Genomic DNA, 17,308 nt, shown 5'->3' on the forward strand with positions numbered 1-17,308 from the left:
GCCAGGCTCCACAAGGTTCACCCAGTGCGCGGTAAGGGAGATGTATCGACCCTGGCCGAACGCACTCGTCCAGGTGTCAGTGGTGAGGTGAACCTTGCAGGCAACGGCATTCTTCAAGCTTCGGGTTATTTTGCTGACCACGTGCTCATGCAACTCAGGCACTGCAGAGCGTGCAAAGTGGTAGCGGCTGGGAACCACGTAACGTGGGATGGCCACTGACATCATGCCCTTGAAGCTGTTTGTCTCCACCAATCGATATGGCAGCATTTCGCAGGCCAGAAGCTTGGCTATGCTGGCTGTTACTGCCACGGCCCGGGGGTCATTTGCTGGCAATTTCCTCTTGCGCTCAAACATCTCCGACACAGACAACTGAACCGTAGCGCTGCACACGGAAGGGCTGTTGGTTGTTGTGTTTGAAGAACACTGGGAGACCTCAAGAGCACTACTCCGGAAAGTGACAGTGTCAGCGTCGTCTGATGTTTGTGAATGTTGTGAACCACGCAATGGCTGGGCTACTGCTGCTGCTGAGGCGGGTCTGGTGAACCCAAGGGAGGCAGTGTTGTTTCTGGTACCCTGTCCTGACGCGTTTGCCCAAAGAGTGGGATGTTTGGATAGCATGTGACGGCTCATGCTGGTGGTGGAGAGGTTGTTAATACTTTTCCCCCTGCTCAGGCGGGTCTTGCACACCTTGCAAATCGCCATGGTAACATCCTCAGTGCAGTCTTCAAAGAAAGCCCAGACTTTGGAGCACCTGCCTCCTTGCTGGCGATTTCTGTTTGCTCCTCTTTTGCCTCTCACTTGAACTTCCACGCTTGTGGTGCCTGAAATTGCGCGCCGCCTACCTTGTGGCACAAGGCGAGCTCGTGCAGCAGTGGGTTCTTCAACAGACTCATCTGTGCTGCTGCTACGACGGCGATGTTCTCGTTCACAAACAAAATCTGGGTCTCTGTCCACATTGTCCATACCCTCCTCTTCCATCTCCTCAAACTCGTCATATGTCATTGTGGGCCGCCGCCGTGGAGTAGAGCTCCCCACAACAACCTCTGCGCAGCACACTCCAACGTCGTCTTCCAGATCTTGTCGGCCGACCTCCTGCAATTGCAACCCCTCCTGCCCAAATTGCTCTGGGATTTGGGTTTCCGAGTCCTCTTCGGACTCGCCTTGTATTTCAGTGCGCGGTGCATTTCCCACAGTTAACGGTTGTGAATCCAGGCACAACATTTCTGGCTGTTCCTCCATTGACCTTTGAAAGGTGGAAGTTTGTTGGGCTGGGAATAGCTCCTGCGAATACCCCATTGTGTCCTGAGGTAATTCATCGGACTGGTTATCTGGCAGTTGTGTGCGTGGTGTCGCTGCCGGTTGTGTCAGCTTTGTGCCCACTGGCTCCTTGTAACTGGCTGAGGACTCGGACCTCGTGCGTGATGTGCTGGTGCTGCTTAACCCACTGCTGGACGCTTGAGAGGTCATCCAAGTAATTATCTGGTCCTGTTCTTTTGGATTTGTGAGGGTTGTTGTCCTGGACAACATGGGCGGTATTGAGTGGGTTTTCTTGGGTGCTCCCCTGTGGCCTGTACGTGAACCGTCAGGGGAAACACCTCTTCCCTTGCCCCTCCCTCTTTCACCGGATTTCTTCCTCATTTCACTTATCCTTACAGTACACGCTGACTGGCAGCAGTACAGTGGCAGTACAGAAATGCTATACAGTACCACTATTCCCAGCAGCGACACAGAGCACAATGCTATACAGTGACGGGTGAGCGGTGTACCACTATTCCCAGCAGCGACACAGAGCACAATGCTATACAGTGGCGGGTGAGCGGTGTACCACTATTCCCAGCAGACACAGAACAGTACACAGAATGCTATATAGTGTGGCTGAACGAGCGGTGTACCACTATTCCCAGCAGACACAGAACAGTACACAGAATGCTATATAGTGTGGCTGAACGAGCGGTGTACTACTGTTCCCAGCAGACACAGAACAGTACACAGAATGCTATATAGTGTGGCTGAACGAGCGGTGTACTACTGTTCCCAGCAGACACAGAACAGTACACAGAATGCTATATAGTGTGGCTGAGCGAGCGGTGTACCACTATTCCCAGCAGACACAGAACAGTACACAGAATGCTATATAGTGTGGCTGAACGAGCGTTGTACCACTATTCCCAGCAGACACAGAACAGTACACAGAATGCTATATAGTGTGGCTGAACGAGCGGTGTACCACTATTCCCAGCAGACACAGAACAGTACACAGAATGCTATATAGTGTGGCTGAACGAGCGGTGTACTACTGTTCCCAGCAGACACAGAACAGTACACAGAATGCTATATAGTGTGGCTGAACGAGCGGTGTACTACTGTTCCCAGCAGACACAGAACAGTACACAGAATGCTATATAGTGTGGCTGAACGAGCGGTGTACTACTGTTCCCAGCAGACACAGAACAGTACACAGAATGCTATATAGTGTGGCTGAAAGAGCGGTGTACTACTGTTCCCAGCAGACACAGAACAGTACACAGAATGCTATATAGTGTGGCTGAACGAGCGGTGTACCACTATCCCCAGCAGACACAGAACAGTACACAGAATGCTATATAGTGTGGCTGAACGAGCGGTGTACTACTGTTCCCAGCAGACACAGAACAGTACACAGAATGCTATATAGTGTGGCTGAACGAGCGGTGTACTACTGTTCCCAGCAGACACAGAACAGTACACAGAATGCTATATAGTGTGGCTGAACGAGCGGTGTACTACTGTTCCCAGCAGACACAGAACAGTACACAGAATGCTATATAGTGTGGCTGAACGAGCGGTGTACCACTATTCCCAGCAGACACAGAACAGTACACAGAATGCTATATAGTGTGGCTGAACGAGCGGTGTACTACTGTTCCCAGCAGTGACACACAATGACTGGGGGGGACCCTGGCTAGCGTGGCTGGAGCGCGAACTACCCTGCCTGCCTACCCAAAGCTAAACCCACAGACAAATGGCGGAGATATGACGTGGTTCGGGTATTTATTTACCCGAACCACGTGACCGTTCGGCCAATCAGAGCGCGTTCGGGTCCGAACCACGTGACCCGTTCGGCCAATCACAGCGCTAGCCGAACGTTCGGGGAACGTTCGGCCATGCGCTCTTAGTTCGGCCATGTGGCCGAACGGTTTGGCCGAGCACCGTCAGGTGTTCGGCCGAACTCGAACATCACCCGAACAGGGTGATGTTCTGCAGAACCCGAACAGTGGCGAACACTGTTCGCCCAACACTAATGGCCTGATGTTGGTATCATCACGCTGATCGTTTTCTCCTTCAGATTCCCCCAGTTGCATCATGACAGCTGTTTCCTTGATTTTCAACATTGACTTCTTCAGTAAACACAGCAGTGGTATGGTAATGCTGACTGAAGAGTAGTTACTGCTCACAAGCAACGTGGATTGCTCAAAATTTTGGAGGACTTGGCAGAGGTCCAACATGTTGGCCCAATCGGATCCACAGAAGCTTGGCAGCTGTCCGGATGCGCCTCGGTACTGCGCCGTCATGTACTGGACCACTGCACTCTTCTGCTCGCAAAAGCGGGCTAGCATGTGCAGCGTAGAATTCCAGCACGTAGGGACATCACACAGCAAGCGATGGTGGGGGAGATTGAAGCGCTCCTGCATCTTGGCGAATGCCCCCGAAGCAGTACTGGAATTTCTACAATGTTTGGCCACTCGTCGCACCTTCAACAGAAGATCGGCCACGCCTGGGTATGTCCTCAGGAACCGCTGAACTACTAGGTTCATCACGTGCGCCAGGCAAGGGATGTGTGTCAGCTTAGCCAACCTTAAAGCGCGAATGAGATTACTCCCATTATCACACACAACCATGCCCGGTTTCAGGTCCAGCGGTGCCAGCCACAAATCCGTCTGTTCCTTTATTCCCCTCCAAATTTCCTCCCCTGTGTGCTGCTTATCCCCAAGGCAGATCAGCTTCAGCAACGCTTGCTGACGCATGCCAACAGCTGTGCTGCACTGCTTCCACGACCCTACTGCTGCTGGGTTAGCGTTTCCGGATGTGGTACAGCTTTGAGATGCGTTGGAGGAGAAGGAGTCAGAGAGGTAGGTGCTGCTGTTGTTATCCAGTGGGAGGGACGGCGGTGCAGCTGTTTGCGGCGTGGGCAACACCCGCGCCGTAGCAGGTGAGGAATCGCTGCCAGGCTCCACAAGGTTCACCCAGTGCGCGGTAAGGGAGATGTATCGACCCTGGCCGAACGCACTCGTCCAGGTGTCAGTGGTGAGGTGAACCTTGCAGGCAACGGCATTCTTCAAGCTTCGGGTTATTTTGCTGACCACGTGCTCATGCAACTCAGGCACTGCAGAGCGCGCAAAGTGGTAGCGGCTGGGAACCACGTAACGTGGGATGGCCACTGACATCATGCCCTTGAAGCTCTTTGTCTCCACCACTCGATATGGCAGCATTTCGCAGGCCAGAAGCTTGGCTATGCTGGCTGTTAGTGCCACGCCCCGGGGGTCATTTGCTGGCAATTTCCTCTTGCGCTCATACATCTCCGAGACAGACAACTGAACCGTAGGGCTGCACACTGAAGGGCTGTTGGTTGTTGTGTTTGATGAAGACTGGGAGACCTCAAGAGCACTATTCCGGAAAGTGACAGTGTCAGCGTCGTCTGATGTTTGTGAATGTTGTTGTGAACCACGCAATGGCTGGGCTACTGCTGCTGCTGAGGAGTGTCTGGTGGTGAGTCTGGTGACCCCAAGGGAGGCAGTGTTGCTGGTACCCTGTCCTGCCGCGTTTGCCCACAGAGTGGGATGTTTGGAAACCATGTGGCGGGTCATGCTGGTGGTGGAGAGGTTGTTAATATTTTTCCCCCTGCTCAGGCAGGTCTTGCACACCTTGCAAATCACCATGGTACCATCCTCACTGCAGTCTTCAAAGAAAGGCCAGACTTTGGAGCACCTGCCTTGCTGGCGATTTCTGTTTGCGCCTCTTTTGCGTCTCACTTGAACTTCCACGCTTGTGGTGCCTGAAATTTCGCGCCGCCTACCTTGTGGCACAAGGCGAACTCGTGCAGCAGTGGGTTCTTCAACAGACTCATCTGTGCTGCTACGACGGCGATGTTTTCCTTCACATACAAAATCTGGGTCTGTGTCCACATTGTCCAAACCCTCCTCTTCCATCTCCTCAAACTCGTCATATGTGATTGTGGGCCGCCGCCGTGGAGTAGAGCTCCCCAGAACAACCTCTGCGCAGCTCACTCCAACGTCGTCTTCCAGATCTTCTCGGCCGACCTCCTGCAATTGAAACCCCTCCTGCCCAACTTGCTCTGGGATTTGGGTTTCAAAGTCCTCGGACTCGCCTTGCATTTCAGTGCGCGGTGCATTTCCCACAGTAAATGGTTGTGAATCCGGGCACAACATTTCTGGCTGTTCCATTGACCTTTGAAAGGTGGAAGTTTGTTGGGCTGGGAATAGCTCCTGCGAATACCCCATTGTGTCCTGAGGAAATTCTTCGGACTGGTTATTTGGCAGTTGTGTGCGTGGTGTCGCTGCCGGTTGTGTCAGCTTTGTGCCCACTGGCTCCTTGTAACTGGCTGAGGACTCGGACCTCGTGCGTGATGTGCTGGTGCTGCTTAACCCACTGCTGGACGCTTGAGAGGTCATCCAATTAATTATCTGGTCCTGTTCTTTTGGATTTGTGAGGGTTGATTTCCTGGACAACATGGGCGGTATTGAGTGGGTATTCTTCGGTGCTCCACTGTGGCCTGTACGTGAACCGTCAGGGGAAACACCTCTTCCCTTGCCCCTCCCTCTTTCACAGGATTTCTTCTTCATTTCACTTATCCTTAAAGTACACGCTGACTGGCAGCAGTACAGTGGCAGTACAGAAATGCTATACAGTGGTGGGTGAGCGGTGTACTACTGTTCCCAGCAGCGACACAGAGCACAATGCTATACAGTTGTGGGTGAGCGGTGTACTACTATTCCCAGCAGCGACACAGAGCACAATGCTATACAGTGGTGGGTGAGCGGTGTACTACTGTTCCCAGCAGCGACACAGAGCACAATGCTATACAGTGGTGGGTGAGCGGTGTACTACTATTCCCAGCAGCGACACAGAGCACAATGCTATACAGTGGTGGGTGAGCGGTGTACTACTGTTCCCAGCAGCGACACAGAGCACAATGCTATACAGTGGTGGGTGAGCGGTGTACTACTGTTCCCAGCAGCGACACAGAGCACAATGCTATACAGTGGTGGGTGAGCGGTGTACTACTGTTCCCAGCAGCGACACAGAGCACAATGCTATACAGTGGTGGGTGAGCGGTGTACTACTGTTCCCAGCAGCGACACAGAGCACAATGCTATACAGTGGTGGGTGAGCGGTGTACTACTATTCCCAGCAGCGACACAGAGCACAATGCTATACAGTGGTGGGTGAGCGGTGTACTACTATTCCCAGCAGCGACACAGAGCACAATGCTATACAGTGGTGGGTGAGCGGTGTACTACTATTCCCAGCAGCGACACAGAGCACAATGCTATACAGTGGTGGGTGAGCGGTGTACTACTGTTCCCAGCAGCGACACAGAGCACAATGCTATACAGTGGTGGGTGAGCGGTGTACTACTATTCCCAGCAGCGACACAGAGCACAATGCTATACAGTGGTGGGTGAGCGGTGTACTACTATTCCCAGTAGCGACACAGAGCACAATGCTATACAGTGGTGGGTGAGCGGTGTACTACTATTCCCAGCAGCGACACAGAGCACAATGCTATACAGTGGTGGGTGAGCGGTGTACTACTATTCCCAGCAGCGACACAGAGCACAATGCTATACAGTGGTGGGTGAGCGGTGTACTACTATTCCCAGCAGCGACACAGAGCACAATGCTATACAGTGGTGGGTGAGCGGTGTACTACTATTCCCAGCAGCGACACAGAGCACAATGCTATACAGTGGTGGGTGAGCGGTGTACTACTATTCCCAGCAGCGACACAGAGCACAATGCTATACAGTGGTGGGTGAGTGGTGTACTACTATTCCCAGCAGCGACACAGAGCACAATGCTATACAGTGGTGGGTGAGCGGTGTGCTACTGTTCCCAGCAGCGACACAGAGCACAATGCTATACAGTGGTGGGTGAGCGGTGTACTACTATTCCCAGCAGCGACACAGAGCACAATGCTATACAGTGGTGGGTGAGCGGTGTACTACTATTCCCAGCAGCGACACAGAGCACAATGCTATACAGTGGTGGGTGAGCGGTGTACTACTGTTCCCAGCAGCGACACAGAGCACAATGCTATACAGTGGTGGGTGAGCGGTGTACTACTATTCCCAGCAGCGACACAGAGCACAATGCTATACAGTGGCGGGTGAGCGGTGTACTACTGTTCCCAGCAGAGACACAGAGTGGCAGTAAACACAATGCTATACAGTGGTGGGTGAGCGGTGTACACAGAGTGGCAGTAAACACAATGCTATATAGTGTGGGTGAGCGGTGTACTACTGTTCCCAGCAGCGACACAATGACTGGGGGGACCCTGGCTAGCCTGGCTGGAGAGAGAACTACCCTGCCTGCCTACCCAAAGCTAAACCCACAGACAAATGGCGGAGAAATTACGTGGATCGGGTATTTATTTACCCGAACCACGTGACCCATTCGGCCAATCAGAGCGCGTTCGGGTCCGAACTACGTGACCCGTTCGGCCAATCACAGCGCTAGCCGAACGTTCGGGGAACGTTCGGCCATGCGTTCTTAGTTCGGCCATATGGCCGAACGGTTTGGCCGAACACCATCAGGTGTTCGGTCGAACTCGAACATCACCCGAACAGGGTGATGTTCTGCAGAACCCGAACAGTGGCGAACACTGTTCGTCCAACACTAGGCACTGACAGTCAGACATCAATCTCACCCACTCCATTGTGTTGTAAAAGTAATTCGACACCATAAGGTCACTACACTGTGTGTGATAAGAATCTAGGAATATTGGAGTGATTGCTGAATAAGGGAAAGTCTACAACTTTTTTTCAAAATATGACTCCTTTGTTTGTAACGCTGTACATGAAGTCATCAGAACTTTTCAGCAGTGATAAACAGATGGTTTTTATGACCCCTAGGGAGCAGGGACAGTGTTCAAATTCCAAAGTGTGTATGATTCCTTATCTGTGTGGTGGACACATACAGTCAATATAACAATGGTGCGAGCGCTGAATACATTTTTCTCTCCATGCCCTTAATTGTCAGTCTCTCAAACTCTTCCCCCCATGGGCCCCTTGTGGCTTCTGGGCCCCCCTGTGGAGGCATCCCTTGCTGGGTCTATTGTTACGCCCCTGAATGAGGACGATCACCGGCAGAAGATATTTCCTGGTAATATTGCATTCCCTATTCTGGCTGCTTCGGGCCTTTTCTTTATTTTGTTTTAATAAAAGAGTCGGCGGTCTGGAGATAAAGTGTGATTTATATTCTCCATGGCTGGGCAGATATCCTGCTTATCTCAGCGATTGGTAAATCCTATGAATATGAGATGAAAGAGCGCATCTCACCTGTAACCCACAATGCATCTGTGCAGCGGGGATCGCTGCTGCATTTGGGTCAGAATGATGGTGATGGGAGGGGGGAGGTCGCATGTCCTGCTTGGTCGCTCTGACTTCTGAGAGTTACTCAACCCTTTGGAACTATAGGGATGATATAAATCACTTTTTGGAATTTGCATTATGAGGGTTTGTGTAGCGTGTGGATGGCGCAGCGGCATCTGAACCACGGTGGCATCACAGCGCAGTTCCCTGAGCGTGACGTGATCTGTTCTGCTTTGGCTGCAAAACCGTAAATGTAATAAAATCGAGGATCAAGCAGTGAAACAAACTCAGTATGAACACAATGCGGTCACATATTGCGGTCATCATGTTTTTCCATGCCTTCTCTCACGCTGACCCTATGATGAGGAATACTGAAGGATGATTGAAGACTATACCCACAGTAAGAGCATAATTTTTTATACTTAGAAATACAGGATAAGGATGGTCGATGAGATGCTGGTATTATTATTTCTAAGGCCTGAAGCCTATAATTAGGCTCGTTCAGATGCAGCCTGCTTTGGGAAGCGCTACCACCTCTCCCTGCTGTCTAAAAAAAATGTAAGTTTACCTTGTGGCTAGCTGCTCCCATTTGATATTTATGTTTGCATTCCATTTATAGTGCTCTAGTCTAGTGCATAATTGTAGCACCTGTTTTGAATACAAGGTGCGTACTGTATGTTGCCTCTAGGGGGCTCTGCACACCTCAGTTGATAGTCATTCAGCTGCAACCTGGTCTTAGGATGTGCTGCCATTTCTACCTTGTTGCCTATAAATATGCAAATGTTTTGTTAGTTCTTGGACCAATCGAATGCAGCAGTTGCTGCCCTAGAGGTGAGCACACTACAGGTGGCCATCGCCCCTACCCATCTTCCCCATTTTTATTCTGGAGAGCAACATCCTGGTAGACCTGAGCGGGAACAGGCAGACCCAAGTGCACTGAGTGGTATAAGATGAATTTACCCCTCCTATTCTGGTACCGGTAACCTGCTGCAGGCATGGTTCATTGTACTTGTGTATGGTACCTCAGCCCAATGTTTAGATTTATTTGATCTAGCAGAATCATTGATAGGACTTTTCTGATAAAAAAAGTGGAATCATGTATGGCCACCTTTAGGGAGAGGTCAGAGGATGAGGTCAGAGTAAGGAAGAAGTCTGAGGAGGAGGTCAGAGTTAGGTGGAGATCGGAGGATGCATTCAAGTTAGGTAGAGGTAGAGTATTAGAGTTAGGTAGAGGTCAGAGGATGTATTAGAGTTAGGTAGAGGTTAGAGGATGAGGGCAGAGTTAGGTAGAGGTCAGAGGATGAGGTCAGAGGATGAGGTCAGAGGATAAGGTCAGAGGATGAGATCAGAGTAATGGCCCATAATCACGGGCCAAATTGTTGCCGCAACATGCGGCGCGCGCGTGTTGCGGCGACAGGTCGCCCGTGAGTATGCGGCGTGTGTACGCGGACTAGCGACAGCAACATAATTGCAAATAGACGGCGCTTCCGGTGGGGGGAGGGACAACAGCGACAGCTTCCACCGCATCAGTTGCCAGGTCCCTCCGCCGTGTGTATGTGGAGGGGCCTGGCGACGAGCTGTCGCCGACATGTCGCGCACACGCTCCCGTGTGCTAGAGACATGCCAAAAAGTTGCCCGTGAGTATGGGCCAATAAGGAAGATGTCTGAAGATTAGGTCAGAGTTAGGTAGAGATTGGAGGATGTATTACAGTTAGGTAGAGGTCAGAGGATGAGGTCAGAGTTAGGCATAAGTCAGAGGATGAGGTCAGAGGATGAGGTCAGAGTTAGGGATAAGTCAGAGGATGAGGTCAGAGGATGTGGTCAGAGTTAGGGATAAGTCAGAGGATGAGGTCAGATTTATAGAAAAGTCACAGGATAAGGTCAGAATTAGAGAAAGTACAGAGGATGAGGCCGTAGTTAGGGGGAAGTCAGAGGATGAGGGCAAAGTTAGGAATAAGTTAGAGATTAAGATTAGTTTTGGGAAGTTTAGGGAGTTTGAGTCCGGATTTGGTTTGAGCTCCCATTGGTTTGTATGTTACTCTCCGTCCTCCCAGGCCTCTTCCTCCCTTCTCCTGTTTGTCCCGATCCTGCAGCTGACGCACACTAATCTCGCGGTACTGGACATTCATTGGTCCGGGCCCGCTGAAGTGCATCCTTGATCGCGCTCCCGTGGCCAGGCGCAGACTATGTCAGGCCTTGTGTCCGCGCATGAGCAAAATGCTTCCGGTCAGGGCAGCCCAATCAAGGATGCCTGCCGCAGTATTGCGTTACTTGGGCAACTGGGCTGCAAGAGTGGGACAAACAGCTGAGCAAGGAGGAGGACCGGGAAAATGGCGAGGGACATACGAACCTACTGGCATCCTTTAAACAAGGTAACAATACTTAGGGCTCGATTCACAAAGCAGTGCTAACCCAGTTAGAGACTTTAGGCGTGATAACCATTGCACCACGCTGGTGAAAAGCCAGTTTAGGCGTGATAAGTTTAGGTGTGATAAGTTTAGGTGTGATAAGTTTAGGCATGCTAAGTTTAGGTAAGTGTAGATAGCGTGCAAAGTCCCGCACGCAAAGCAGCGCCATTAAACTCTATGCGAAGTGCACCAGACTTTGCTAGCGCAAAACTTTTGATTAGCTGTGCACTGCGGTGCTAACGCAGTTGGTGCTTAAACTTATCATGCCTAAACTTATCACACCTAAACTTATCATGCCTAAACTTATCATGCCTAAACTTATCACACCTAAACTTATCACACCTAAACTTATCATGCCTAAACTGAGTTTAGGCGTGATAAAGGGCTTTTCACCAGCGTGCTAACTGTTAGCACCGCTTTGTGAATCAGGCCCCAAGGTTGTAAGGGCTATAAGGTTAAATGGAACCAAGCGCCATTTTTTTCCCTTGGTTTCTAATAGTGATAGGAGTTGCCATGTTTCCCCTCCCCTTCTAGCTGCCCATCATTTATCCAGCGTAAGGTGTGAAGATAGCATCTGTGACTTCTCTAAACTCTTTAACGCAGTGTCCTAGCTCCCCACCCCCTTGCTGATGAAAGCTTGTGTTTTCTCTCTGCTAATGCGTGCAATAAAATAATTACATCAGTCCTAATCTGCCTGAAACTTCTGCGGTTGGGCAGGCCTCAGAAGTAGGGCAATACAACCCTCTGCTAAACTTTAAATGTATAAAGAAGAGGTGAAATTGAAGTTTTTTCATTAATGTGCCACACTGTTGTCATGCCTTTTTAATGTGCTGTTGAGTTGCCCTGGGCACTAAAAAAGGTGCTCGGTTCACTTTAACTCAGTATTGGGAGCCCAAATCACCAGGCTCTTGAATAACAGTTCAGAAACAACACTCAGCCTCATTGTGCCCACAAGGATCCACTCACAACTCAACCAGCCATCTTCACAGGCATTGGCCTCAATTCACTAAGCTTTTCGCCTGTCTTTAACAATGTTTCTAGAGTTATCACCATGGTGATGAGGCATGTAGTATTCAGGAAACATTTTACCTCAGGCAAACCTAAAGTTAACTCTTCTGTCTTTAAGTTAAGGAGAGATCTTTAAAGTTAACTCTTCAATCCTTAAAATAACTCCAGAATTCTAAAGTTACAGACAGGTGTTAATGAACTGCATGGGAAAATAACTACAGAGGAGGTAACTTAAGGACTGAAGTGATAAGATAACTCTCTCACTATAAAAACGTATCTCTACACCCAGGGCCGGGCCGAGGCATAGGCTGGAGAGGCTCCAGCCTCAGGGCGCAGTGTAAGAGGGGGCGCAGAATTCATTCAGCTGTCATTCCTAATTGTGTTTGAAGCAGAAAGAAATAAGAAAAGGGGATACATGGCAGTGACTGCAAGCCAGATAACTAGAGATTAAGGTGTTGGGGGGGGGAGTTGGGGGCCCTGGGGCACCTCTTAGTCTAGCAATCAGTGTGTGACAGCTGGGGTGGGAGGGATGGAGGGGCGCACTTTGGTGACTAAGCCTTGGGTGCTGGAGGACCTTGTCCCAGCTCTGTCTACACCTTAAAGGGAAGGTCCGAGGAGTACAAAAATCTAAAAATCCACTTACCTGGGGCTTCCTCCCTGCCCTGGCAACCATCCTGTGCCCTCATGGCAGCTCCGGTGGCTCCCGGTCCCCTCTGTTGGAGAAGCCAACCTTGCCAGGTAGGCTTCCAGGTCGGTTTCTCATGCTCTCCAGGATGCAGCTCACTGAGTCACAGTGACGTCAATTGGACTGTAATGCGCAGAACTACTGCGCTTGCGCAGTACAGTCCGGATGACATCTGCTCGACTATGTGAGACGCGCGCTGGAACACAAGAAGGCCTCTGGTACCGGAGGGGACTGTGGGCCACCGGCGGGGAGCAGAGCTGCGGCCAGGGCACAGGACGGCTGCCAGGGGCTGGAGGAAGCTCCAGGTAAGTGTATTCTTTTTATTCTTCGACTCCTCGGATGTATCCTTTAATAAGGCAAGCTTCTTTAGTGAATTAACAGTAAACATACTGATCGATGTGTGGTGATACGTTTTTTCTTGCCTTATCACCAGCATGATCTCAGTGAACTGAGGCCATTATCTTTCCATAGAAACGAAAGAAGGGAAAACCTACCTCCTCCGGGTTGTATCTCGCCATCACGCCATTGCCATGAAATTCTTCTAAAACATCCTTCAGCTTTTTTGTGGAATCTTAAAAGATTAAAAAAAAAAACAGAGACATAAAACAGAATGAGTTATCGTAGCTAAACTAAAGCTGGGCACAGTCACGTCATGCCAGAGCAGCCCCCATTTATATGAGCGGGGTGATACTAAACCGCGGTGACACTGTGACATTCAATGAGCGCTGTCCTGATGACGCATCGTAAACACCCGAAACGAGGACTGTACGCCTCTCCCAAGTACCGCCATAAATTACTGTGCCTTCTGTGTATCTTAACTCTGATTTCACAGTGTGAAATGACCTTCAGAGACCCATTCCCTCTGCCAAGGCGGAGAGCAAAGGGATAAAATATTTATGTGTGACTGAACCTTGACAATGGTAGAAGATATATGTACATATATATATATATATATATATATATATATATATATATATATACTGTATATATATATAAAATATGGCCAGTGAGTCATCCACAGTATTACCTTCTGCAGCACAATATATATTATAATGCTTCTCATTCTCTTACGTACTGTAAAGTTACAAAAACAAAATAAAAAGTCAAGAGGAACTCCAGTGAAAATAATGTAATAAAAAAGTGCTTCATTTTTACAAGAATTATGTTATAAATGATTTAGTCAGTGTTCGCCCATTGTAAAATCTTTCCTCTCCGATTTACAGTCTGACATTTATCACGTGGTGACATTTTTACTGCTGGCAGGTGATGTCAGTGGAAGGAGAAGCTGCTTGCTTTTTTAGCAGTTGGAAACAGCTGTTATTTCCCACAATGCAACAAGGCTCCCGCAGTGTGATGTCAGAACCATGGTCCTGACATCACACTGTGGGAGGGGTTTCACCACAATATCAGCCATACGGAGACCCCCTGATGATCCGTTTGAGAAAAGGAATAGATTTCTCATGGGAAAGGGGGTATCAGCTACTAATTGGGATGAAGTTCAATTATTGGTTACGGGTTCTCTTTAGATACTCAAAACAATCATTTGTGTTTTAGATAACAGTTTAATATGTGCGTAGGTGTCCCCAGTGCAGGGTTATACTGGAGTTGGACAAAAAATAGTAAAACAATTAAAAATAGTTTAAAAAATGAGAGGCAGTGATTGGTTTAATTTGATTTGATTTGAGATTGGCTTCCCTCTCCTGTAAAATATATAGTAGCCATTACAATTTAACCATGATAAGAAATTGCTTGCTTGGCAGGTGGGAAAAGCTGTTATTTCCCACAAAGCTTTGAGATTCACAGACAGAAAACTGTCAGGACCATGGTCATGACATCACACCATGGGAGGGGCTTTATCACAATATCAGTCATAGAGACCCATGGCCGGATTTATACTTTTTCTTCCCCTAGGCCAAGTATGTTGAGGCTCCCTTTCCATGCACAGCAGCCAGGGCTGGATTTGTACTCTTTGCCGCCCAAGGCCGTTGTCACCAGCCACCCCCCTTCAGTATAGTTAACCAGATGACCCCCCCCCCCTCCAGTATAGGTAGCCAGATGACTCCTCCCCCCCTTTCCCTTTAGTATAGGTAGCCAGATGACCCCTCCCCCTTCCCTCCAGTATAGGTAGCCAGATGACTCCTCCCCCCTTTCCCTTTAGTATAGGTAGCCAGATGACTCCCTTAATCCCTCCTTTTCCCACTTTCCCCCCTTTCAGTGTAGGTAGCCAGCTCACCTTCACACTGCAGCAGCCATCAGTGTCACTCATTTCTCCGCTCTTCTCCAGTGTAGAAGCTTTCTCTTCCCCCTCTGTCTCCAATGCTGCTCAAGTCCATAGCCACCGGCCACAATGCAAATGTGCACAGAGAGCAAGGTGGCTGCTGCACAGGTGGCTGGCAGCAGAGTACCGCAGCCAGGCGCTCGCCTGATCTCTCTGCATTGCAGCATTTGCAAGTTTGCAAATGCTGCATAAGTTCAGCCTTCCGCTTTGGTGCCCTTGCTCCTCTGGCGCCCTAGGCCATGGCCTAGGTGGCCTGAGCCTAAATCCGGCCCTGTAGAGACCCCCTGATGATCTATTCGAGAAAAGGTAAATATTTCTCATTGGAAAGGGGGTACCGGCTACTGATTGGGATGAAGTTCAATGCTAGTAGTTGTAAGAATAGTAGCTGTATAAATGATTATTATAGGACTGCTGACAATATAGTAATAGCACTGCCAGCATTGCTGACACATGTAGTGGGAAAGGTAATAGTAGGAGCAATATCTACGTTCATTTTTTATCTTTAGAATTCTCATAGCACTTTAACGACATCTAAGTATCTCCGTTAGGGCACCAGCAAACAATATAAAAATATCTCACGCTAATAACGGTATCGAAGCAGCTGGCGGCCGCTATGTAGGTTTAAACGCTGAATATTTTATGAACAAACTCCAGTTTATTGCCTATATAATTTCTGCTGAACAAGTAGAATAAGAATAGAAATAATAATAGGTAAAAACGCGTAAATAATTTAAATCGGCAAAAATTAACTGCTTACGTGATTTACGGATTTAACTTAAAAAGTCTCGCCTACCACCGATGTGTATGTAGGTCGTATAGGCATTGGTTTTATTATATCACAATCACCATTGCATTTTATTGGGTGCATACAGAGGTGCCTGGAAGTGTGTAAACCCTTTACACATTACTTTGTATACGACTGTGTGACCTAAAATATCTGTTTTTCAAATGAAAAACTTTTCCTATATTTTTGCATGACCGCTGTCACGCACTGGTTTGTTATAAACAGTGTGGGTCAGGTTGTATTTACCTAAGCAATCAAGAGATTATTTGTTCATGGTCCCCCTCCCCGGTTTTCCCCTTATCCTATATTTAAGGGGCCCATACACTCAGCCGATTTTCTGGTCGACCGATCGATCAAAATCGATCGATTGCAAATCAGTTGGCCAATCGACCGATCGACGGCCGATTTCGATCGATTTTGATGGATTTCCATCGAACTGGCAGGGTGGAAAATCTAGATCGATCTGATGAGATTGCTTATCATTTTGCATTGGCCCTAATGGAAATCTGATGGCAAAAAAATGCCATCAGATCGAATTTCAATAGATTTCAAACTGAAATCTATTGGAATTCTATCCTGGTAAAAAATGTTCTAAAAACACATCAGATAGATCATCAGATGGATTTCTTATTTATCTGCTGCTAATCTGATGAGTGTATGGGCACCTTTACGGTTTTTCAAATGAGTCCGAAAAGTGGATGAAGAAGGGATACCGGACATAAACATATGTATGAATAATCCCAAGCAGGGCTGGATGTCTCCTGGTTCCGGATTTGAGCAGCGCTAGTCCCAAGCCTAAACAGAACTAGCCTGGGTTCCTTTTTTCAAGGTAAGGATTCAGAATTCAGAAATGTAAAATACACACTTCTCGATCACACTTGAGCTGGATGGAAGCAGTGCTGCTTGCAAATTTTCGCCAAATTCATTTTTGCATCGAAAATCCTATTTTCGATTTGAGAAAACTTTCGCAAAAAATAACTTGTATTTTTGCGTTTTTGCGGAAAAGCAAAAAATCTATATTTTTACAGCGATAACGCAAAAAATTATATTTTTACCGCGAAAAGATGGAAAACTATTTTTGCCTTGACTATTTATCTGCGAAAATGCAAAAAAAGTATATTTTACTGCGAAATTAGCAATGCACATGAAAAACGCAAAAATAACCCTGCAAAACTAATTTTCAATTGAATTTTTACTCAAAAGTCGAATTTAAAATTGTTTACAAAAATGAATGCAAAAAAAATATTGGCATTTTCACTCATCACTGAATTGAAGCCTACTCTCACTGATAACTAATTATAGACCATAAACCTCTTGCATGGCAGAGAAACATTTGCAAGGAATAGATAAAACAGGTCAATAGTCAAGATGGGATTTACAAAAACATTAAAAGACTGTGTCATTCAGCTGAGTCAATGAAAAATATTACAGTGGATCCGAGATAAACTTTTACTCATTGCATAATTGTGTTCCTTTCATATAGTTTATAGGGCATTCATCAAGCTAAATACTTTTTTTGTTTTAATACTCTAATTCCCTATAAACTAAATAAGC

General features: G+C 48.1%; 1 protein-coding gene across 3 annotated transcripts in view; it reads right to left on the reverse strand.

Annotated features, from left to right (window-relative positions):
* DGKB (diacylglycerol kinase beta) overlaps positions 1-17,308 on the reverse strand; it is an 849,394-nt gene that overhangs the window by 586,216 nt on the left and 245,870 nt on the right. For all 3 annotated transcript variants that reach the window (XM_068235094.1, XM_068235095.1, XM_068235096.1), the window contains exon 3: positions 13,187-13,263. In XM_068235094.1, the coding sequence (XP_068091195.1) occupies positions 13,187-13,263 (77 nt within the window). The remainder of the gene's footprint in view (positions 1-13,186; positions 13,264-17,308) is intronic.

Source organism: Hyperolius riggenbachi, chromosome 5 (genome assembly GCF_040937935.1).
Source record: "Hyperolius riggenbachi isolate aHypRig1 chromosome 5, aHypRig1.pri, whole genome shotgun sequence".
Classification (NCBI taxonomy): domain Eukaryota; kingdom Metazoa; phylum Chordata; class Amphibia; order Anura; family Hyperoliidae; genus Hyperolius; species Hyperolius riggenbachi.